This window comes from Vulpes lagopus, chromosome 2, assembly GCF_018345385.1.
Source record: "Vulpes lagopus strain Blue_001 chromosome 2, ASM1834538v1, whole genome shotgun sequence".
Taxonomy (NCBI): Eukaryota; Metazoa; Chordata; class Mammalia; order Carnivora; family Canidae; genus Vulpes; species Vulpes lagopus.
The window spans coordinates 3,021,320-3,047,046 of NC_054825.1; the positions used below are offsets into that span (position 1 = coordinate 3,021,320).

The 25,727-nt window shown below is 50.8% G+C and overlaps 1 protein-coding gene across 2 annotated transcripts in view; it reads right to left on the minus strand.

The window, feature by feature from the left end:
- Positions 1–25,727, minus strand: part of MGMT (O-6-methylguanine-DNA methyltransferase) — a 283,374-nt gene that overhangs the window by 201,689 nt on the left and 55,958 nt on the right. The window contains exon 2 of one of the 2 annotated variants that reach the window (XM_041745253.1): positions 23,595–23,731. In XM_041745253.1, the coding sequence (XP_041601187.1) occupies positions 23,595–23,719 (125 nt within the window). In that variant the 5' untranslated portion in view covers positions 23,720–23,731. Of the gene's footprint in view, positions 1–23,594; positions 23,732–25,727 lie in introns of those variants that run through there. The other variant, XM_041745252.1, reaches the window with a different exon arrangement.

The window sequence follows — 25,727 nt, forward strand, 5'->3', positions numbered from 1 at the left end:
TAAAGCACATAATCACCCACGTTACTGTACACAGGAAGTCAGGGCTTCGGGGTCCCGTCAGGTGCCGGGGAAAAGCCAAAGATGAGTGAAGGGCGGGGAATGTCAAGGAGGGCTGGAGTGGCATTCCCAAACAAACACCATTAAATGGAATTTTTTTTTTTTTAACGCTATATCAAGAGACTCGTGAGATGCTTAAGACTTAAGCTATAGGGTTCAGAGGGGAATGGTCACAGAGGGTTTTGAAGGATTTTGGTCATGAATGGTATATAATTTTTTACAACAAGTCTTGCTCCAGTAATAAAATACTTTATTCACCCGTGCCATTCCAAGTCAGAATAGAGCACGCCTTAGCCAACAGCATAGTGCACTCACCGCATGTTTGGTAGCCTTTGATCTGCATGCTAAGCTGCTCCAAGAAGACTTGGTCTCTATTTTGTTGGAGGGGCTCTATTACACAGCTCATTACAAGTGTCCCTAACTCTTAGACAACTCTTAGTTGACGACGTGGCTAATGAAGTATAAAGCTTCAACAACAACCCATTTACAAGTCCTGGGTGCTGCATCTCTAATGGAGGAAGTTTTTAATCATAAGCAAATGTAATCATTTATGTTAAGCAACCCATGGACCTGGTCAATGTAGCACAAACAGCCATTAAGCAAAAATTATGGCAAGAGACAAAATTGTAACACTGCAGACGTAGCAGTTTATGCTATTTGTAGACTCTAATAAACTTTGTCTTGATAAAGTGGAACCAAACCTTCCCTGTGCAGGATTCTAGACTTTAGGGTAGACTCACCATCCTCCTAGGCAAATGGGACTCCTGCCAGCACATGACAGACAAGATTTTATCTTAACATCCACATTTATAAAACTGTTAGCATGGCACCATGTGCCATTTGGCAAGTTGTGCAAGTTTTCTGAGCTTCCACACCTGAGGGATATGGTGCTGGGGCTGGTACAGACCAGGGGATGCGCAAGCAGTTGCTGCTCCCCTCATCCTTTGTCTAATGCAGTAGAGCAGGCCCTGCCGGGTTCAGCCGAGCCAAGGTCACAACCAACCTCTTCTTCGACTTTCGCCCTGGCCAGCCCCATCGCTGTCTGCAAGGAAATGCCCCATGCCTGGGATCATCCCTATCATGACAGTCCAATTTCTACTCATCACTTCCATAGTAAAGGAGGAATTAATATCACAGCAAGGCAAGGGAGATGCACCGAGGTGAACGGGACAGTCACAGTTTGAAGACCGCAGAGACACTTGTCCTGGACCTGCAGAAATGAAGGATAGCATCCCTGTCCTCTTCCTGCACAGAGGGCACTTCCTGTGCCAAGGAGACAACCACAGCGTGTTCCCATTGTTTCCCCCTTGGCATAATGCAGCTCAGTGGAACAGAACAAGGAAAGCAATATCCTATTCACCAAAATCAGCTTTAGAAAACAAGTCTGAAAATCTCTGCTTAAGAAGAAATACCGAGTATTCTGAGTGAGCCTCATTTTTAGGTGCCTTCTCAGGGAAACAGCAGCAGCAACACAAAGGGAATCCAGAAACAGACTTTTGCACCGACCAGACTGTGCTTTAATAGCTGCATGAAAATCTGTCAAGAAGCCACAATAAAAGATGTTCAACTGACGGGTCTCCAGTTAACTGCTTAATAATTTATATTATTTTTATTGACCTTGAACACAAAATCGGCAAGACACATTAAAGACTCACAATTCAATGTGAGGTCTAAATTCCGTGCACACAGTAGGCACTCTGCCGCAGGACAAGCAGTCAGGGTGGGCTAGGGTTGGTTCACTGAGCAGGGTCCAAACGCATAAAGCTCAGTCAGTAACCCAGAGCACGAAGGAGACTAAAGGAACCACGTTAGGCTCTGTAGAGGACACGCGCAGGTGGTGTGCATTCACCCACTTGAGATAGAGCAAAGCTACGTATAATACAGCTGGCTGTGTCCAGAGTAGGCTTCCATCATAATAGGCCAATAAAATTAAACTGGCATTTCTCCTTTTTCAAAATAGTAAAGCATACTTCATAAGATTTTTCGTATCATACACACATCTTTAAATTGCAAAGATAAATTCCTTACATTATCTCAACATCTATTTAAATAATCCTCGTATGAAGATATGCATATCCGGCCCTGAAACGGCACGTTGCAGGGTTCACTGGTATTGGTCAAGAGCGCCCCGTGTTCTCCTATCAGGATGATTAATGAAGGCACCTTTCTCACAGAATGTCAGACTCTGCCTTTTTAACAACTGACCTTTCATAGAATACTACTGAACTCATAATTCCACTTTTGTTCAGTTTCTTATTAGTGGAGTTAAAATTAATACTTAGGGGAATGATGGCCAAGGTGGTGCACCGTAAATCTTGGAGCGCGTCAGCCTTCCGTGCGGGCTACCCCAGGAACGGCACCTGCGCCGGTCCACTCCCACAGCATAAGTATTCCACTAAAACCTGTGTCCTTTCACAAGACAAATTAAGGGCAGCCTGCAGACCTCTGAGAACAAAGATGTATATATTTTTTAAGTCTTTCTCAAAACTACAAACTTTTTAGAGGACCTAATAAAATTGCTAATTTCCATCATAAATTTAAAAGAATTTACCCTTACTCAGTTTTCTGAAACATTCCTGATGACTAAGATGATATGTGGCACAACACATTCTATAACCCACATTCATCTCTTAGAAGTGACAATTTAATAACCCATCAAGGCAACACAATATGCCAAGGCCACTTACCTTACCACAGGATCACATGGAAAAAAAAATTAGCTGCTAATACCTCAAGAACTCTCCCCTAAAATAGTGGAGGAAAAAAAATAAAAAGATGGGAAAAATGGAGCTAGGACGGGGTTTCTTCTAATTATCACTGGGAATAGCAAATTACTTAAGGACTCAATTTTTTCACCATGCCAACCATTTCCATACTCAGACATACCTAATTTCTATAAACCCCTTAAGGGCCCAAACTAGTTTTAGCTTCAAAGATCTTATGAGATCCCAGGGCGAAGTAAGAAGCCAAGAGTACATTCAATTATTAATTCTTATTAAATATTTGAGAAAAGTCATTCTGAATAAATATTGGCAATACAGTATACAGGTAAATATGTAGTCGAGGCCCACGCAATAGGCCAGAGGATTTTATTCATCCCCGTTATCCCGTTATCAAGGACGTCGTTCACATAAGGAGGGCTGGAGATTTCGAGAAAGCAGCAGGGTAATACCGGAGGGTAAAAGACGATGCCCGCACGTGGTCCCCGTACCCTGGTAAGTCGAGTATTCTCGGAGAGGTAGGGGATCGCCCCGCCGCAGTACAAAAACCCCTAGAAGGCCCAACACTGCTCGTCTGAACCCCAATGCCCCCGTCACGGGGCAGGGCAGGAGGGCCCGCGGCCCGAGCAGAACAGGCAGGACCACGTCGAGCACGGAGCTCAGCAGACGGGCATCCGAGACCGAAGTGGGAAGGTACGAGAGAGCGGAAGGGAGGAAAGAAACAGCAAAAATGATCTGACACACTTTGTGCGAGACTCCAAATCCACTGTCTTCACAGAGAACAAAAACGAGGACTGTAAAACCAGCTGTAGAGCGGAGGTGCGGGGAGTGGCGCTCGGCGGGCGCAGCGCAGGGTGGCAGTCACGGGAGATTTGTGCAGAGGGTCCACGACGGTGCGACAGAACTGTGACACAATTTCCAATCTCAGAAAGGAGAGTAAGGAGAGGGGACGCTGCAGCTTCCACTTAAAGAGGAGAGCGGGAAATCAGCGACCGCGGATGAAAGCGGCGCACCCCCAGCCCCCACCCCGGGCAGCAGCGGGGTCAAGGGCGCCGGGAAGACAAAGCCGACGGAGGATCAGGGCCACACGCCTTACGATGCGGAGGACACAAAAATCCTGGGGAAAGGCCATGAAATATTGATGATCTTCACTTCTGCAGAGGTAACACATCCAGGAAGGAAAACCACCCACAAACCTCCCATTTGCATTCTATAATGTCCTCAGCAAGCTCAGAGGGCTTGGTGTACTATTACATTTGCCCAAAATGGACAGTATTTCAGTAAGGATTTCCTAGAAAAGACCACCTTCAATTCCATCACAGCCTGTTAGTCAAGGTGTCATGCATTTATATTTGGCCATTTATCAACAGTGCACAAGCTTCCCATTTTACAACGACCCCCAAAGCCTGCATCCTGAAGACCCCACCACCCCCAGGCTCGATCCCGGGCGAAAGGGGAAGCCCCTGCGTGGAACAAGTACAAAGGGAAAGTCAAGAGCATCTTCCAGCATGGGGGGGGAGGGGGGGGGCGTACATCTAGGAGAGAACATTCTTTGTTTCACAGTTAACTAGAGTTAACTACACCAATCTATCTCCAAATGCGATATTTAAAAAAGATTTTGAGAGAGAGAGAACAGGAGTGGGGTGAGGAGCGGAGGGAGAGGGAGAAGCAGGCTCCCCCACAGAGCAGGGAGTCCCACGGGGGGGCTCAATCCCAGGACTCCAGGATCATGACCTGGGCCAAAGGCAGACACTTCATTGACTGAGCCCCCCAGGTGCCGCCAAACACGATTTTATATCTGTAGATTAATATTGTAAGAGCTTTCTGATTAGGTGTAATTTACTTCTGTTCTAAACAGTTGAGAATAAACCCAAGCATCCTTCACTCTTCAAGTCTGGTAAAATTCACGCCTGCAAATGTGTCATAGAATTTTCAAGGTACAGGAGCTTAGATCTTATTATTGTAATTGGGAAAATATAATGAACTCCTAAATCCATCAAAAAAAAAAAAAAACCATAGCCAACTTCTCCACTTATCACTAAAATACTTTGTAAACACCTATATAAAAATCCAAAGACTTCTGCATAATCTCCGTTGGAAACACCAATTACCTAATTATTTAACATTTACTGAGCTCATTAGTGAGTTCGTTTATGTGCGGTTCTCAAGGATACAGGACAGTATCAAAGGCAAATTGCAACTGATTTCTACCACAGAAGAAATAGATGCAGCAACATAAACGTTCAAATAATGTTAAAGATCCTAAAGATACTATCAAAATTTGACCTGACGACCCAGGCATTCACACAGAGACCCAAGACAAGCTACACCTTTAGGGAAAGGTGAGAGGATGTCCCAGAGAAAGCCCCAGAAGCTTCACCAAGGAGCCTGGGGGATAAGACGCTCCCCTAAGAGGGTATGAAGCGTGTATTCTGCACCTGACGGCACCTCCAAGTCCTTGCCACCGGCTCGCTCATTAGAGCCATTTCTGATCATGAAGTGGGAAAGGTGCTGCTGCATCTGGAGCAGGGGAAATGGAGGAATGGTACCGCCCTCGGCTCCAGGGACCACAGAGTAACAGGGACAGGGATGACCGAGGCAGCAGAGACACAACAGGTGACTGAGGCCAGGAAACAACAACAGGTGTGAAAAGGAAGCACAGTCATTCACACGTTTTGCAGAAGCTCGTGACACAAGACGTCATTGGGCTCCATTCAAGAAAGGGCTGATTCACACTTTCCGAGTCCAGTCCATGGAACTGGGGGGAAAGCCGGTCTCACTGACACAAAGGCACAGAAATATTATGTGGGAAAGGTAAACACGATTCAGGACAAATATTACTCACCAGAGCCAGCTTTTCAAATTCACGGCTGAATCTGATTTAAAAAATAGATGCCTTCACCAAGAACGAACCGTGACATAAACCATGCACTTTGGGCAAGGATGACGTGTCACTGTGGGTTCATCGACTGCCACAAAGGTACCAGTCAGTGTTCACGGGGGAGACTGCATGTGCGGGGGCAGGGGGCTTGTCAGAAGTCTCTGCACCTGCCTCTCAATCTGTGCTAGTAAAAAAAAATAAATAAAATAAAAAATAAATAAAAAATAGATGCCTTCCTGATCTTTGCTTTTCCACTGTGGAGAAAAGTTTTTAAAAAAATAAATAAATAAATAAATAAAGATTTTATTTATTTATTCATGAGACACACACACACAGAGAGAGGCAGAGACATAGGCAGAGGGAGAAGCAGGCTCCATGCAAGGAGCCCGATGCAGGACTCGATCTCCTGTCTCCAGGATCACGCCCTGGGCTGAAGGCAGGCACTAAACCACTGAGCCACCCGGGCTGCCCGAGAAAACCATTTTGATCATCCTCCCAGAACTCGCTGTGTCCCGAGGCTCCACCTTACCCATTCTGACTCTGCCAGCGGTGCTGGGTTCAGGGAAGTACCTGGCCAGGGAGGTCTGCCGCTCTCCATCACATTTCCACAGCAATGTGAAGTTATCTGCACGATCAGGGACACAGCTGTCATCAAGAAGTGCCATATGAGCTTCTAGGGCTGCCCAAACCAATGGGACTATGACGGGAGGGGCCAGGAGACGAAGATGGAGGCATACGAGGGGCCAGGTTCCTTCTGCGGTTTCTCTCCACAGCTGGCCTGCTCCCTGCGTCCTCACAGGGTCTTCCCTGTGTTTGCATCTAATCTCATAAGGATGCCAAGCACAATGAACAAAGCACCCCCCCCCCAACCCAGTGAGCACAGTTTAACCGAAGTGCCTCCTTACCGGCCTCATCTCCAAATACCATCAAGCTCAAGCTCTGTGGTTAGGGCTTCAACACATGAAGGGGGGGGGGAGGGGACGGAGGATGCAATTCGAGCCCCAAGGAGCATGCTCATGGAGACCAGAAACAGCAGGAAGATGCTGCTTGATCTTACACAAGGTGTCTTGGTAGAAGATCAGCATAGTGACAAAATCCTGCATGCTCCTCACAATCTAAGGCAGAATTGGCACAAAATGTGGCTTCTGCCTATATTTAAGAAAACAAAAGAATGCTTGCAAACCAACAACTCAACAGTTGATTACGGCCTCTGCAGAAGCGGCTCCCACAGGATGCCCACTCTGAGAAGTTCCAGCTGACCACACAGGCTTCCCTCGTCCCTCATGGTTCTCTGCTTGCCTTAGGGAAACCCAAGCGAGTGACAAACCTGCGAGTCAGTAACCATGATCCTGGTGGCTGGCTAAAATAAACCCCTGAACTGCATGCTTTCTTCATCTCCAACCTCTATAACGATAATACTCCTTATGCAGAACATGGATATTGCAACCCCCGACCCCTTCCTTCATCCCAGCTTCAGAAAAAGGGGACTAAAGTGCCCCACGTGTGGAGCAGGGGGGAATCTGGAGTCAAGAACCAGGACAGACGAGGTCCGGGCCCTCCAGGAACTCAGCCGCTAGAAGACACAGCCAGGAGGCAGTAGTTCTAAGTGTGGGCAGATCTAGCACAGAGTACATCCAAAGCTGGAGGAGCTAGAGGAGGGGTCCTCTCCAAGCTTGGCCTGGAAGCAGCCCTGAAAGTCCTCTCTCCAAGGACCGGGCTGAGCTGGGGTTCAAGGGACCCCAAGGTGGATGGTAGGGCCAGAGGTCGGAGCTGGCACTTTCTCATCCTAAAGAGCAAAGGTTCGTCTGTTCCAGGGGTGCGGTGATCCCACAAGGGATCAGAAACAATGCTGCAGTAGCTTTGTGAGGCATGGACCAGAAAACGCACTTTATGTTAAAGAAGCGTTCACCTGGCTCACAAGGAGGCTCCGTGAGGGCAGGCGCGGAGGCCCAGTCACGGCAAACCGAGCACCCGAGCAGCAGCAGTCAGGATTACAGCACAGCCGTCCCTCACAGCCTTTAGAAGAGAATGCAACTGAGAGACCTTAAAAAGATGAATTTAAAAAAAATGCTCAAGACGGAAGGTTAGAGCTAAGAAGCAAAATACAGAATGGACTTTGAACACGGATGAAAACTTGTGAAGAATTCTACTGCATACGGTTTGCTGAGCAGAGATTTCACAGACGAACACATCGTGAGCTCTTCACTTGCAGGCGGCTTATGGCAGCGGCACACGGCCATGCACACATGTCAGTCACAGGTGTGCAGAGAGGCCAGTGGGTGGCAGGGCCATCCATCCAGGACCCAGCCGCTGCCACCATTCTCATGGCCTTTCAGCCCCAGCCTCACTCCCTGCCCTGGGAAACAATGGTCTTTCCCAGGAGCAAGCCAGTGGGCAGCAGACCTCCAGCACGACCTCCGCAAAGCGAGGCTGGGTGAGCCCACACCTGGCCTTCAGCCTCAGGGGAGGCAGGGAGGACAGGGGGAGGCCCTCGATGTGGACAAACCAGGAGATCCACGGCCTGCCCCATGAACCCTCCCGAATGCTCTGGTCACTGAGCTCCCCCATTCTTTCTTTTGTGCCTTCTGCACCTGTTCTCACTCTGTGCCACACGTGTGGTTCTTCACGACAGTCTCCCCCGACAAAGTTCCTTGAGGGCAGGTCATGTCATAGCATTCTAGCACCAAGCTACTGCAGGCTCCACTCCGAAAAGCTCAACGAGCGTTTGCTGAATGGGCTGGACAGAAATGTGCCCTGTGCTCCCGTGGGACTGCCAGCGGCCCCATCGGGGTGAGCAGGACGCCTAGTGCTCGGTGCTGGGCCCCCAAGCACCCACCGCGACCAGCACCACCCAGCTGGGAGAGGGCCTGTCTGTCGGTCCACTTCATTACGTAGCTTCCTTTAACCACGGCCAACAGAGAAACGTGCAAATCTGACTTTGTGAAAAGGCTACATTTATCTCCATTCACTTGGATATAATGTATTATTGCTAATATTAATAATTTTAGCTCAAGAAATTGTACCAGCCTCCCAAAGAAAGAGTCCTTGACCCAAAATATCAGAGGATATTAAACTGAGAAATGATCTACTGATGCAAATCATTAAGTCTATTTGCATTTGCTTACTGAACCCTGTCACGGAAATTAAACTGCGTGCGGTGGGGAGCGCGCCGGCTGCGCATGGTTAGGAGGAGACATCTTGGTGGATCCGAGCTCTATGTCATTAATTTTCCCACTTTCCCTCATTAACAAGTAAAATGTTTTTACTGCTTGAAAAGTTTTAATAAATAGAAAAAAGCAGAGCAGCTGACATACTTTTTAATGTAATATACAACGGCTTTTAATATTTTTACATACATTAATGAAAAAGCTAGAGGAAAATGCTAAAAGGTTACATACTTGCAGAAAAGCTGAAAGAATAATTTTCTGGGAAAGACGGCCAGGTCTCGCGGTTCGTGTGTCCACTCGGCGTCCTTCCGTGGACGTCAGCAGCGGGCTGCTCACGCTCACCCACGAGCGCCAGGGGTCGCGGGCCGGCCGGTGCCTCCGACGGGTGCCCGCTTCCCCCGCACCAGCGAGGCCAGGACAGCACGCCAAGGGGACACGGGCCACGCCGAGGGCTCCCGGCATCACTGCGGCATCACCCGCCCCGGAGCCGAGGTCCACGAGGGCGGCAGGGAGGCCCACGCCACAGCCGGCAGCACAGGGCCGAGGCCCGCTCCTGGCCGGGGGAGCCCGCTGGTCCTCGGGTATCGGGGTTGGGGGGTCCTGCCCGCAGGCACGGCCCAGGAGGATGGATCCGTGGCGCCCCTGCTCACACGCTGGCCTTGCTCTCCTGACGAGCTGACCCGTTGAGGGGGCGCTTAAGACAATTCGCTACTTTTTGACCCAACAGGAGCTGCCCCTCGTCCCTTCTTATTCCAGCTTCATGCTGTAAAACTAGTGGCTGTCCCCACCGACAGACCTGGAGCCACCACTTCGATAAAGCGCCAGGGTCCAAGCACAAACCGCCACGTGAGCCCCTGGGATTCAGGGCGCAGATCTTCTGCAGGACAGACGGACAGACAGACAGACAGAAGGCACGCTCGCCAGGCGAGGGGCTCGCTCTCGCGGGAGCAGCACGGGCTGAGCCCCCCAGCGGGCTGAGCGGAGCTCCCACCGTCTCCTCTAAAGCTCATCAGATACACCAGCCTTCTGGTTTTCTGGTGCTAATCTGATACTTCGGTTTTTGATCGCTGAACCCAATATTGGCCCATTAAAGACGGAGAGGAAAGAGAAGCGTCAGTCACAGGTCAGAAGACCGCAGAAATTCGGAGGTTTAAAGTCTGTGCAACAACGGCCCTTGAAACTATGCAAAAGCCAAAAGGTTCAAGTGCAGGCCAGAGCCACCTAGAACTGCCAGCACGGGGGCTCCCGAAGCAACAGGAGCGGGGGCCCCAGAACCTTCCCTCTGGGCTGCAGCCAGCCAGCCACCGGTGCCCCTCACGTGCCCTCCCACCCCTACCCGGGCACCTGTCTCCACTTTCTCTGCAAGAGTCCAGGGGTATCAAAGAGGATGCTGACGGGACAAACGCTGGACACCCGGCCCAGCACCCTTTCAACCCTCATTGTACAGCGGGGCCTTCCTTCGCTTTCCCTCCCCCCCACTCGCATGGTTTCTGTGGACTAGAGTCCTGTTTTTTTTTTTTTTTTTTTTAGACACAGTTTTTTTTTTTTTTTTAATTTTTTTATTTATTTATGATAGTCACAGAGAGAGAGAGAGAGAGGCAGAGACACAGGCGGAGGAAGAAGCAGGCTCCATGCACCGGGAGCCCGATGTGGGATTCGATCCCGGGTCTCCAGGATCGCGCCCTGGGCCAAAGGCAGGCGCCAAACCGCTGCGCCACCCAGGGATCCCTAGAGTCCTGTTTTTAATCAATACTCGCCCGTAGTTGCAGAAAACCATACACTTCTTCAGAGTCCAGCAAACGCGGCCACGCTGGCTCTGCGGCGCCCCTGCCCGACAGGGAGGAAGGCCCAGCGCCTGCGCACTACCTGCCGCCACCGACCAGCCGGAGTCAGCCCTGCGGCCCACCTGCCACCCACACCCAGGCAGCTGCATCAGACACCTGTGGGGGCACAGGGTCTCCAGACACATGGTTCTCGGCTTGGGGGAGCCCACACCACTGGGCACTAAAAGGTGTAAAGATAGGAGGCAGGACAGTGGCTGCCAGGGCCTGAGCTCAGGGTAAACTTAGGCAGAGAGAGCCAGTCTGGGAAGAGGAGCACCTTTCTGGAACTGGATTGGGGAGGGGGGGGTCACAGAACAATGCAGATGTACTTAATGCCACTGAACTAGACGCCTAGGAAGTGGTTCCGGTGGCACATCTTACATCTTACCACGAAAGGACATATTTGGGTTGAAACAGTACTGACTAGGGGCTAGTTCCACAAAGGGGGCTTGCTGCGCGTTCCAGCTAGGACCCAGGACCCCGAGGTCCCCCAGGGGAGCCATCCACGGAAGCCAGCCCCGGCCCGGCACTGCTTAGCATCTGGACAAAACGACGACCATTTCTCTCTAGTTTATACCTCTGCTGCTCCGTATCAGGGAAATAAACTGAAAACAGATTTTAAAAAGAAGATCATACATATTTTAGTTCTGTCAATTCCAACGATCCCCACAGCGCCTTAGGCTGAGTGAGCGGCCGTCCTTCAAAACGGACCTCTCCTAGGGGCTTCTGGCAGCGGCCGTGAGTCTTTTTAACACAACACCAAAGCCACACTTTGACAAAAAAGTTATCATCTCTAGACTGCTTAACCAGCAAAACAGCCCAAGTTCGCAAACACATAACTTTTCATGCAAGCAAACTAATTTCCTTAGACCTCATTTGTCAAGAAGTGAAAAAGTCAAACTATTAACACGTCTTGTGCTGAAGTAACTTTAAGGGTTTCATAATAATAGATGCAGAAGGGGACCTGCCTTCAGAAAATATTACTGCTTCTGTTTTAGATTCAGGAACTCGAGGTATCTTCGGCCTTCGGATACGAGGGCTAAGAACACAACTATAAAGTCCGTTTCTGCTAGAAAGCACTCTACAGTTGGCAGGAGGTCTACAGCATATATCAATCTTCAGGCAATAAAACCCTAGAAAGCTCTTGAAAACTCAGATGCAAAAAAACAAGGTACCCCCATAAGGAGTTACCCCGTTAAAGCGGGACCCGGGAGCCGGCCTGATGGAGGGAAGAAAGGCTGCAGGAGAAGTTAACAAGACGTGCGGGCGCCACCACGTGCAGATGTCCGCACACGGAAGTCACAAAAACACACTCATTTCTTCAACATGTTTTGCCAATTTAACAAATGAATCCTAACAGAGAAGTCAACCAGCTATGGTTTCCTCCTTTTTGAAAACAGACCCGTCATAGCAACGTGAGGCGCAGCAATGTGCTTGGCGGTCCACAGACCCTCATCCAGTTATGGCATTACCCTGGAAAGCATGCCACGGCAGCCCGCGCCAGGCTCGGCCTCTTGTCCCTGCACCGCGTGCATGCTGGGTCCCCATCTTCACCCACCACTTCCTGAGCATCAAGAAAAGGGGTGTGGGGGGGGGAGCCTGGCACCTCTCCCCCGTCCTAGCCCCACCTGCCCACCCCCAGCTCGCACATGCCCCACAGGCGCCTGAGAGTCGCCCTGAGACCCGGGCTGCAGGCAGGACCAGCAGACGACAGCAGGCTGCCAACACCACTTGTGCTGAGAAAGGTGTCAGTCTCAAAATATTATTTTCAATAAAAGTTGTTTACCTAGAGAAGATTTAAACACACCAGGAACTTTGAAGGAAATAAGTGGCCCAGTTCTTTTTAATAAAAGCAGTGCTCAGTTATACAATCACTCTTCCTAACAGAGCCTCAAACTGGATGAAATAAAGATCAGAAAGCTAGGTGTTTTTTTCCAGAGGATTTTTAGGAAAGAAAAAACTATTTGTGGGAGACGACCTGAGGTACCTAATAATTCAAAAGAGCAACTTCCCCCTACTTCTAGGCATACTTTCAGAGGAAGCATTGTTAAAGCAGAACAGAAACCTCTAGACTCCACTCATACATACGTGGGTGCACACACACCCCCCCACAGGAGCAGACAATCCACAAGGACATTTTTCTGCTTCAAAAATGGACAATGTTTAAAAAAAAAAAAAAAAAGTCAACCCACTGGAAAGCTTTTATTTTCCAACAGTTAGTGGGTTAAGTTTTAAAAACATTTTTCCTCGTAACTGCATCCTTCTAGACTTTATATTCCACTTTTTGCCGAACAGAAAACTGGCTGGAATGTGCACGTTCTCCACACGCAAAGCCCTGGCCCGGTGGCTGTGCCCCAACAGTCCGCGGGGACCACAGCGCCTGACACCCTACCCCAGAACAAGACCTGTCGCCTCCCCATGCGGGGTCCTCAGCCCAGCTGTGCGCCAGCCCCACCTGACCCATCGGCCTCTAAGACCCCTCCAGAAAGAGAATGCTCAGAGCTGCACCATCTGGAGCCTTCCAAAGTGCTCAACACCCCCGTGTCGGAGCCGTGAAGGGAGCCGCGAGGAGAGCACCTTCTACAAGTTTCGCTGTGCTCGCCCGGGAGGTCAGGGAGCCAAGCTTTCTAGAAGAAGAACAGCTTTAAGAATAACACCACGGATTCCATCCGGATCCATCACCCCAAGAAAACTCCAGGCCCCCAGTACACATGTCCATTCTGCCAGCAAACCCCAAAAACTCCACGCCAGGGATCCCTGGGTGGCGCAGCGGTTTGGCGCTTGTCTTTGGCCCAGGGCGCGATCCTGGAGACCCGGGATCGAATCCCACGTCGGGCTCCCGGTGCATGGAGCCTGCTTCTCCCTCTGCCTGTGTCTCTGCCTCTCTCTCTCTCTGTGTGACTATCATAAATAAATAAAAATTAAAAAAAAAAAAAAAAAAAAAAAAAACTCCACGCCAACCCAGAAGGACCAGGTTCCCCCAGGTCACCGGATCTGCAGCTGGGCCTCACAGCGTACAAGCCCTTTGACATAAAGGAGGATCCGTGTAAATGTAGGTGCACAGGTCAGACTGAGGGAAGGGCCAAGACGGGCGTGGCCAGGAAACGCTGCATATCCGGGGCTCTCAGCAAACACTAGAGAAAACCTGCTCAAAGACGTGGGTAAGCAGCTTAAGGCAATCAGCACAGACCGGGTGAAAGCAGGACACAGGACTCTGCAGAGACAGCTGGAGCTCTTCCTTCAACAGCCCTGGAGCTGCCACTACAGCGCGGCCTCATCTGGAAGGAAATGGAAGCGATTTCCCCAACAGAAGAGCACAGAGAAGTCTCAGAGGAGATGAACTGCATTTCTGGGGAAGCCGTGCTCTCCCTCCTGCCCACGCTCCCCACTCCCTCTCCAGCCCCAATACAAGGCCCCCAAGGACTGATTTAGAACATGGGACGGTTGCCATGAAGGCCACTCCATGGGGGTTCTGTGTCCCCCCCCACCCCCCCCCCCCAAGCACAGAGTCACGGGACAGCCACTGTTGGGATTCATTCTTGGAGGGAGTCGTTTCTGCCTCAGACGGGTCGTGAGCCACACTGAGCTGGCCTTTCCAAAAGTCAAAGCTGAAGAAGAGTTAGGTGCTGCACATCAGTCTCAGAAGACCAAGGCGCCAAGGACCGTGCATTTTGCAGCCTGAAGAAAACTTGTCCCCCATAGCCCGAGTCTGATACTGAGGGGACAAATGCCCCAAAACAATTTCAACACGAAACCCAACTAGGTCCAACCTCCAGCATCATCATTCCGCCATGTTCCTACATCCCACCCCGTCAGATGGGGAGCCCGACCGGTTGGTTCTACATCCAAATAGATGCTTCTAAAGACCATCCTAGCTTGCATGGTCCTGCTCCACTATACCACCAGGGCCCCAGGCTCAGGCCCACGTCACCGTTGTCCTGACCACTTCGATAGTCTCAGGAGCTCATGCCCACCCCTGTCGAGGGACACAGAACCCCAGGCCTGTGTCATGCTGGGCTTGGGCTCCATACAGGTGGGTTGTCCCACTGGCTTCTGTGTCGCCCCGGTTCTGAGAATGTGTGAATAAGTGACTAACTTAAGAACGTCAAATAAATTTAGGATTATCAGAAAAAGATCTACTTCCATCAGTTGATACTGAAACTGGAAATAAAAATTCTGGATGAATCTGACACAAGACAATGCTTCAGTTCAATTCAAAAATTAAACTCATTTAACCTTTAACTCGATTGAAATTCTGAAGTGATCAGCATACAAGAGCTGTCCTGTACATTAATATCAAGGAGCTGATCTAATTACTGATACAATTTAAAGGAAATAAATTTAACAAACCAAGTATATTTTGAGAGTTCACAGCTTAAAAGGCATGAACACTTTGAAAACAAAAGTTGAGAATCATTCAGTCTCACGTGGTTTAAATATCAGAAAGTATTAAAGACATACTAACAATAAAAATTCCATAAAGCAAAATCCAAAGGCAAAATATAAAAATAGAGGCCAAAGACCTTCGATGTCAAAGTTGTGTGTTCATAGAAAAGGGAGGCAGGCCTGAGGCACGACGCTGGAGAGGAGGGAGGGCACACAAGCAGCCGGGGCTCAGCCAGCAGTGCTCCTGCATAGCCTCAGGTCTGGGCCCTGCCGGTGGGCACAGCCTCCTCAGACCAGCGTCGAGAGCACATGTCCTCCCGAGCACAGTCGTCTGGACAGGTCACTGTGGTTTTATCCACCACAGCAGTAACCGTGGAGCTGAACTTGCAAAGTAAAGCAGAACCTCAGGGTCTCAGGTGCTCATTCAGGCACCCAGCACGGACGCTGCAGTTCGGGATTGCGAACCCTGATCAGGAAGGTTCTGGCCGCTGGACTGTTCAGAGGAGGGGAAGCAAGGCAGGCAGTTCCTGCAGCTGTGGCGGTGCCGGCTGAGGTGGGGTATGGTGCTCCCAAGTCCTCTCCTGACACCCTGCACCCCACCTTCCCGCAGCAGGACCCAGGGCCGACTGAGGCAGCAGCTGTGCTCACTGGCCGGTCCGAAGGCCCCACTCACCCGATGCCACTCCTGGCATCCTCAACGTGTCCTAGAGGACAGCTCCAGAGGCACATGCAAGCGGCCGTCGAGAGGCTACAGTGTGGTCACGAACCCCGTGTCTTCCTTCCAGGACTTTACTGGAGCACCTTCCTCCCAGCATGAGCAAGCCTGTGAGCTGCTGGTCCAGGCCACGGCTAACCAGAAGGAGAGGGGGATGGCTGCGGATGGAGAGGCAGGGAAGGAGGCCCACAGGCCGGCCTAGTGACTCGGGGGCCTGCTGTGTCCAGGCCTGTCTGCCCGGAGCAGTGACCATGCATGCCCTGCTCCATCAGAAACACACCCACGAGGCCACAATCCTGGGTGGGCCGACGCCAGAGCACCATTCTGACCCCATGGGCCTCAGTGGGCCCCTCCTCTGGGTGAGAGCAGCTGCTCAGTCTGGGAGAACCCAAGGCCTGGGGTCAGAAAGGGACCTCCCCGCTAAGGTTCAAGCAAACCTTGGCACTGGCCACAGCCTCCAGCACCCACACTCACCAAGGGCACGGCCCTCCCCATTGGACCACACACGGGCCCCATGCACCAGCAGCCAGGTGCGCTCCTCAGGGACAAGGGAGTGGCCTTCTGTGGTGCAGGGGGGACAGGAGCGCAGCTTCTCCGGGAAAGCAGCCGCGGCCCTGGAGGCAGGCTACCATCCAGGGCAGAAGATGGAGGGATTTTTAACAGGCCGCGGAGGGAAACACCCGCCTTCCTCCGAAGTGAGCCAACCTCCTGCCTTTACTGGAACGTGTGCCTCCAGTCCCAACGTTGGAAGCTTCCCAAAGCAAATCCTTTACTGTGACAGTTTGGTTCATATTTTGAACCCATGTATTTGTAACTGTCATTCAACTGTTGTTTTCTTCCTTCCAGGGGGATCCTGGCAGGCTTAAAATTAAACAAGCCGGCTTGCTTCTCACTCACGGACACAGGCGTGCAAGTCTTAGCCCTTTCTGTCTCCCCGCAAGACTCAAAATTGACAGGAATAAAACTTAAGTCGCTCTTAGACGGGTCCAGGACAGAGATTCTAAATCCCAGGGACGCCTGCTTAAGCATTGCCAACAGCCTGCCTGCTTCTGCCCTCTGCCCCGACCCAGGAAGGACTGAAACTGTGAAACAGGCTCTTGCAGAAATGAGGCAAAAAAAAAAAAAAAAAAAGACAAAACTCCTGAAGCCACACACTGCTTTTCTTTCTTCTAGGTCAGAAGCCACACAACTTCACAAAACAGGGTGGCACATTTTTGTGGTTGTGCAGTAGGGACCCGTGGTGTGGCAGCCAACGGCCATCAGAGAAGAGGCTTCTCCACCAGCTCCCCGCGGGGTCACAAAGCCACAAAGGGAACCTATGCTGTGAGCCCAGGAGGCCCTGCACCAAGGGCCACGGTCTGTCACTCCGCCACCGTCCCCACACTCTGGCTCTCCTGGAAGGCACGCCGTGGCCTGTCACTACCTGATGGACATCCACAGTTGTGACCTCAGTGGCTGCGCTGACGACTCTGGAGGACCCGGGCCCTCCCAGCATGGAAATCGCAGGGAGAAGAACCACCCTGGCTTCCAGTCTGGGCTTTTCAGCCGAGAACATGACAGGACAACCAGGGTCTCGGGTGTGAAGGATGCTGCACCGTGAACGGAATCTGTGCACCAGGTGTACCGATAGCCCCCGTCAGGAGAGCCCATCCCCACGCGCTACAGACTGTCCTCCCAACGCCAGAAATCAGTGGGGGAGGTTCTCCGGCCAGGACAGGCCCCAGATCTGGAGCCAAAGAGTCACATGGGGGCAAGAACGAGGCACTGCACATGCACCAGAGCATTCAAGCACCTGCTCAGGAAAAAGACACTTTTTATGAAGCCAAAGAGAGGTTGGTAGCTCCCCCTTCACAGAAACCTGCTTATTTGACTCAAGAGGCCTCCTCAAGGAGCACTCTGTACAACAAAATAATTTTTTTTTTTTTAAGCACAGGCAACACAGATCACGAGTTCAAAGCAGCGAAAAAGAGCAGGGAGATGGCTGGATGTGCCACACGTGCAAGGCCTACGCAGTGGGCCTTGGGGGGGGGGTTCTGTTTACCGGGCGTCTGTCTCCGAGGGTGCATCCTCAGGAGAGCTTCTCCTCTTCCTTGAAAGATTCCAAGAAGGCACCAACAAGACTTCCCAGTCCCTTCCTGGGAAGGTTCTCAGGACGTGCAGACTCCCACAACTACCTCAGCCACGAGCGTCGGGCCACCGGGCAGGCAGATCACCAGGTGGGAAGCACAGTAGGCACGAGCTGGTGTCGGGATCCCAGTTCCCAAACAGGCCACTTAAAACACACACAAAAACAAGGTAGCAAATCTACACAGAAGCCCATCACTAGCCACTGAACAGAGGACACACGTGACTTCACAAGTCTGACCTCTCTTCTGGAAGGCCTCAAAGGCATCTTACCTCCACGCTTTCATGGAGCCAAAACTAACCCAGCACCCAGTGGGGTGATGCCCCCTCCTAGACAGAGACCCTGCGGTCACCTTCTGATGCCCCAGAGGGCCAGGCCTTCCTCTGTGAACATAGTGACGGAGGCCTCGTCCACACCCAGCCATCCACATCCTTGAAGTAGGGTCAGGTTTAACTGGGCTACACGCTCCTACCAGAGCCAGTGGGGACAGGATGCCAGCAACACCACAGACAACCCACTTCTGCTGCTGCCACACACAGAGTCCTCGAAAGCAGAAAACAGCCTGCACGCGTTACATTTTCAAAATACAAAACATTTTTACAATCGCTCAGTTTGGACTATATAAGCTTTTCAATATTGCATTCCTGTATTTTTTCCAAAAATATTTACATGGGAAAAAAATTAAACACGAAGGTGATTCTTTGGTCGGTGAAAGACCAGGTATGTGCAGCTCCAGCATCCCGCCCCCAAGCGCCCTACCATCACTCCCTCAGCACGCGTGCGGCCAGGGCCGTACAGGCCATTCAAGTAAAACAGTGGAATCAACTTTATAGGAAGCCGCACGAGGCCCCAAATAACATTAGAAAAACAAATCTGTTCTACAGCTCTTCTCAGAGTTTAGACATTGCAGGGAATAACGGGGTCAAAGCCTGGAGCCACATGAAGATAGGGTGGAGGGGGGGGCATCATCCAAATTCTTGCAAAAGCAAACCAATTACTCTCGAACAGGACAGCTGTTAATGGAAACTTGATATTGGCAGGAAGTTACAAAGTTGAGATTATACTCCTTCCCGAACAGACATTCTGCATGCAAGTATTTTTAGGAAAGGAAAGGGGAGTAATGCAACCTAGACAAAAAAGCAATCCGCGATCACTGTACGAAGCCATACAGACAGGTCACTGATGTGGGGAACAGGAATCCTACTTTGTACAGAAATGCGATCTCGCTGCAGAGCGACTTCAGGGCCAACTTCTGAAGCCTGCCTGCAGGAGATAGAGGACTCACAAGCACTCAAGGAGGAGGGGGAGAACAGCAGGACGCTCTGCTCAAAACCCCCTTGGCCACTGCCCCCGAGCAGAGCTGGACGGCATGGCCTCCGGGGCACACAGGGCTCCACCCTGCAGAAAGCCACGCCGGGGGTGGGGGGAGCTCCCCTCAGGGCTGGCAAGGGCAGCATCTAATTCCGTTAGACCAAAGAATCCTAATCAGAAGTCTTTCTGTAGGAGGAACACCAGACCTGGAGGGCACTGGAGGTGAATTCATCCCCAACCGGAGGAAGAAGTCCTACTAACCCCACACCTGACCCTCTCAGAGCAAGGGAACCCTTCCAAACCCGCTTCATGCTGAGACACTGCCCTGAATGCCAAAGCCTGACAAATGTACCACACGCAAAGATTACAGACTAACATCCCTCGTGAACGTAAATACATTAAGTCTTAAACAAAACAGCAAATTTAAGGCAGTACTGGGGGGGAGGGGTGAAACGGGGTAGGCGGAGATATCACGAATTCTATGGTAGGTGCAGTCCAGCATCTCAAGACTAGTTTCACTAAATGTTTAAAACAAAACAAAACCAGGATGATGTTGACCCATCATACAAAAACCATTTGACAAAATCCACCAGACTGAGGACTGGCAGTCTCTGGTGGCAGCATGCTGACTCGGGACATGAAGCCCCCCTCCCCATAACCGGAACAAGGGAAGGTGGTCTATTGTCACGACGTTCACTCCCCACACTGGAGGTTCCAGCCGGCACCAGGACAGAAATAAGAGGTATAAAGATGAGAGCAGAGCTGTCTTGAGTCACAGACCCAATTCTCTATGGCAAAAATCCTAAGGAATCTGCAAAAACAATTCCTACAACTAAGAATTCAGTAAGAGGACAGAAGATCAACATACCGAAAGTCAACAGTTACGTAACAGCAGCAAATAAAAAACAGTTTTAAACTAATTCAGAATACCAAAATATCTGGAAATCAGATTTACAAAAGACCTACAAAATCTCTATGCTGGAAACTAGAATACTGAAAAAAAGACAAGCTGAACGAATGGAGATAAACCATATTCATAAATTGGAAGGTTTGGGTTTGTTTTTTTAAAGATTTTATTTATTCATTCAAGAGACACATTGAGAAAGGCAGAGACACAAGCAGAGGGAGAAGTAGGCTCCCCGCGGGGAAGCCGATGTGGGACTCAATCCCAGGACCCTCGGATCACACCCTGAAGGCAGATGCTCAACCGCTGAGCCACCCAGGTGCCCCAAATTGGAAGGTTTTTAAAGTGCTCCACTGCCCCAAAAATGGTACACAGATTCAATAAATTCCCAACCAAAATCCCAATCAATGCTGGACACCTTGATTCTTTAATATGGAAAGTTAAAAGATGCTGAAGCCACAACAATCTTTAGGAAAAGCAAAACCAAGTTAGAAGACCTGTTACCTTAATTCAAGACTTATCATAAAGTCCACGTGTTTCTGGCATAGAACAGATGAAGAGGTCACTTGAGCTGCACAGAACATCCACACACACACACAAAAATAAAAATAAAAATGAATTAAAAAATTAAAAAAAAAGAATATCCAGACACACGGGACCCACACATGTACAGTTGATGTGACAAATGTACTGAGGGGATTAGATGGAGAAATTTTTTCCTCCTCCTCCCAAATAAGAAAACTATAGAGAAAAACTGAGTACTTCACAATAAGGTGATTCAAGATGATGGGTCATACCTAAACACAAAAGCTAAAATTATCAAGTTTTAGAAGAATCTATAGGAAAATATTGAAGTTACAGTAGATAAATCTTAAGGACAAGAAAAATGCTAAGAAAAACCATTAAGTTGTAATTCCTCAAAATTAGGAACTTTTTACAGGAGGACATTAGAATACACACAAGCATGTAACTACGAAATACACAGGATAACACGTGTATCTGAGGAAGGACCCGTAACCAAACCACAAACAAGATGCCCATTAACAACGGGCAGAAGATTCATTCAGACCCCACGCGAGGAAAACACAGCTGTGGTCAATAAGGTGATTAGAGCAAGTCACCGGGATTTTAACAATAAGAACATTTCATACCCACTAGAATGGCTAAAATTTTTAAAAAGTACCACCAAGTGAGAGGGCGGAGCAACTGAAATGCCTATATTTCTAATGGAAATAAACATAAAATGGTTCAACTTTGGGAAAAGTTTTGGCGGCGTTTCAGGAGGTTAAACAAATGTTTGACATGTAATCCAGCAATTCCCCAGCTAGGAGTGGACTCCACAGAAGCAAAAAAACGTATCCAAGGAGGCTTGAACGAAAATTTCAGTCTTACCCCTAGCAGCCAAGAGTTGGGACAATTCAAATGTCCGTCGACAGGAGACTTGATGAACCACGGAGCATCCATAAAGGACTCCTCACCATGAAGGGGGATCCACTGATTAACACAGAGAATGTGGGGGACCCTCAACATACCGTTGAGTAAAAGAATCCAGTACAAAAGAGTAGATCGTAAAACTTCACGTATATAAAGCTCAAGAACAAACAGCAAAGTTGACCAAGACAGAAATGGCAACAGTGGATGTTAGAGGATCTGACACTAGTGGAACGCAAGGGAAGGGCTGGTTTGGAGCGTCCTAGATCTTCGTTTAGGTTGGCAGCCCTTTGGCTGTACACGTTTCTCAAAATTCCCAGAACTGTTTACTATGTAATGTTCATCTCAATTTTTTTTAAGTGACAAAATAAGAATTGTTAATTCTGAGTTTTCACACAGAATGCTTGTTATTCTGGAATGTTCAAATGTCCCATGACAAAGGTAACAGGTGTCAGACTACTGATTGCTCCCCCCCCCCAAAAAAAAAAGTCATTCCCCACTTCTGCTACACACAGTCCCTAATTTTGGCCAACGCATGACCACGTCCTACGCTTCCCAGCCGGGCATGGCCACAAGAGAAGGGGAATGTTAGAAGCTCCTTCTAGAAAGGGAGCTGGGCGCCTCCTTCCTTTCTTCTCTGCCTGGAAAGGTAGCACGGCCACTCGCACCCCAGAGGCTGGCCCAAAGCACCAGGACGAGGGCCTCAGCCTGGAGACGCAGAGCAAAGCCGGAGGCAGCCACGGGAGCCAGCCTCCACGGCTGATCGAGGCGAGCGTCTTCACGAGAGACATCAGCTGCCTCTTCCTGAGGCCATCGGAGGAGCACTTCACAGCGGCACCTTCTCCGGATTCAGAAAGCAGAAACTCAAAATTAAGACTCATCTTTGTTATAATTCTCCTCATCTGCAACGGGCAACTAACTAGATGCCAAGGTTTTATTTTCTTCCCCAAATTCCCTTTAAGGAGTTTTTTTTTTTTTTTTTCCTTAACGCAGAAAAGCTCAACAAAATTTGTGATTTATTGTGCAAGTGAATACGTGAGAGACAAAATGCCATTCCCTACGAATTATTTGGTGTCTGTGATTTTCTGAACACCATGGCCAGATGGTTTTCATAGAAAGAGAGAGTGTATTTGTACAGTTCAAAGGTTCACTTATTTTTTTGGCCTCAAAAAAAAAAAAATAAAACTATTGATTGTAACATGCGGCTCTACAGGAAAAAAATCTCGACACTAGAGGCGAAACCGGGTATTTATTACCGTGCATGTGCTCATTATGGTGGTCTCTGACAGGGGTCCATTAAAATCAATTTTTATGTTTCTATGTATTTTCTTTATCTAACGTTCTATGGCATTGTGTTGATTAGCCAGTTAGGACAAACACTGAGCAGGAGTGGGTGGGTCCTCCCCCCCTTCTGTCAGAAATAATGAGAACTGCAATTTTAATACAACAACTCACAATCAATGAATGGAGGAAATGTCACATCTCAGAACAAACATTAAGGAGTGCTTTACATTTTTTATGTTTTCACAATTAAGAGAAAATATGGTGGAGATCTTTCAAAAGAGAAACACGTGTCCTGCTAGAAACGGCAAGGGCTAACGTCATGCTAGGAGGGCTCCTCCCACCCTTCCTGGACCACAGCTCTCAGGGGCCGGGGGGCTCCCGATTCAGCAACTCCAAGACTTCGGTATAAAACTCACCGGGCGGACCTTGGACGATGAAGGCCGGTCCTGATTTAGACGCACCAAGACCAGGTAAGCATCTCCCTGCCACCAACGTTTCCAGAGAGATTCCCACATTTGTTGAAGAATCAAAATACTCAAGGCTCATGCAGAGTCAACCCACTGCTCCGTCAGCGTGTGTTGACCAGAGTCCCGGAGCCACGAGCTCCAGGTTAGGCTCCCAGGGTTAAGTGCACGTGGAGGGTGCTCGGTCCACAGCACAGATGCTGGGAGAGGACAGCCAGCCTGTGGCTACGGGTTAGCCCGTGACCCACGGCGGGACTAGCGGCAAACGCCACTGCTTTGCTGCTCTGAACAAATGCCACATGGCGGGAGGGACCCAAGGGACTCACCCGGGGTCCGGGGTCTTCCTGTCGTGCAGCCTTATCTCATGCAGACCCTGCGCACAGCCGGAGATCTCGATCTTCCCCAAAGGGCTGTCCATCGTCTTGTATCTCATCTTGCAGGCCTTGTCCATCCTCCCAAGCACCTACGAGAAAGGTTTTCAAGCAAATAAGAAAGTCCACGGGAAAGACGTTGGTTCTTTTTAAAGCACAACGGGGCACCTGTTTTCTAAGACAAAACATCTTCCAAAATCTGTCCCCATTCTTGGGATTTAATCCTCCAATAGGTCCTCTTTGTAATCTACTCACTTGAGGAACAGAAAATGCCATAATTACCTGGAGCGGCCAACTGGTGGTGCCGCCCCTCGGCCTCCTGGGCGTCCTTACCCTGCTCCCAGGGCCAGGCGGTGGGGACCAGAGCTCCCCATCAGGGGTCCCCAGGACGGAGCTAAGCTGCCCTTAACAAAACGCTGACCAACTTCCTTCACCAACAGGTGAAGCCGCGGGTAGAGTGATGCAAACCAAGGCACCGTGAGGGGCCTCTGGAAGCGCCCAGGCGGGGGTCAGGGGCGCGGACGCGGCCTGGAATGAGCCCCGGCGCCGGGGAAAGCAGCCGCTGAGCCTCGAGCAGCACCCGGTTCTCAGACGCGGTTTTCCGGGCCAGGACTGTGAGCCCATGTGCTCTGCCTTCCGACTTTCGGAGCACGTCCCCGAGCTACGGTTTTCGTCAAGGAACACAGCGCACAGGACCCGATCCGAGGGACACGGAACGCGTCAGCCGGCGGTTACCAGTGAGGTCGGCAACCGCCTTTCAGAAAGGTTTGCGGGAGGCAACAGCCCGTGGGGGTTTCCGACTGTGTGTGGGTCAGTGCCCCTAACCCCCGATCCTTGCTGGTTTTGATAGCTGCTAATTTGGGTCAAGGGAGCAAAGGCTGAGAAGAACCAAGAGACACCCCGGAACAGTGAAAGCCTCAAGGCAGACGGAACCAGACCGAACCCGATGGAAGTCACTGCACGTGCGGGCAGCCAGAGCGCGAGCCAACCGCGGGCCGGGGGGCAGCGCACCCGGGCCAGCCGGCCCGGCCCTCGGAGCTCCTCCTGGTCCTGCTCGCAACAGCCCCAGGGAGGCCGCCCGACCCCTGACCTTAGAGCCGAGCTTCCCAGCGCTCCCCGCTCCACCAGCGCCATCAGCCGGAACAGCCGAAGCCCCCCCACGCCAGCCCACCTGCCCGCCCACCTGCCCAGGGCTCCCGACCTGCAGGCGGGGCTGCTCTCCTGCCTCCGCTTCCCTGTCCTGCAGGCCCCTCCCAGGAACCGTCCACAACCCCCAACCCCACACAGGAATGCTGTCCTCCAAGGCTTCCCGGATGTTCCTGAGGTCCTGTGCACCCCCACCCCGCCCAGGACTTCGCCTCGGGACCCTCCCTCCCCTCGCCCTGCCTGCCCCCTCGCACACCTGCGCCCCATCAAGCACTGGCTCTACCATTGCCAACTCCTGCTCAGGGCCCCTTGTCCTCCCTGAGGCCTCATCAACACTCACACAGGAAGGGCTTCTTGGGCCACTCAGTACACCTGGGCCCTTCCCACCCTGCCCTCCCCTCCCCCTAAACAACAAGTCAACTGCCAATTACATGAAGGGGCTAGAGCAGGGTCAGCAAACTGCAGCCCATGGGCCACACCTAGACGCCAACCTGCTTTGTAAGTCAGGTTTTGCTGGGACGCAGCCCCACTCGCTCCTCTGCACACTGGCTGTGGCTGCCTTCCTGCTCCAGGAGGAGAGTTGACCAGGTGGGATGGGGCAGCAGGGCCCCCCAGCACTCAGCACCTCCCCATGATGGGGCAACAGGGCCTCCCACCAGGGCTGGGCTCACCCCCAGCCCTCCACATGCCCCTCAAAGTCCTGGCTCCTGCACCTTTCCTGCTCCATGCCCCCAAACTGGCCACCACCTCCCCACAGGCAGCTCAGGCTTCCCCCTCGGGGCCTGACCGTCCAGCCACCCCAAGTGGCCTGGTGTCTGCTCCACTGCAAAACCTCAACACACCCCACCGCCCCCACCCAGGCCCTAATACCATACACTGACTCCCTCTTCTGTCTTCCCAGCAGCCACGGGACAGAAGTGCATTAACGCCCCCAGACAAGGT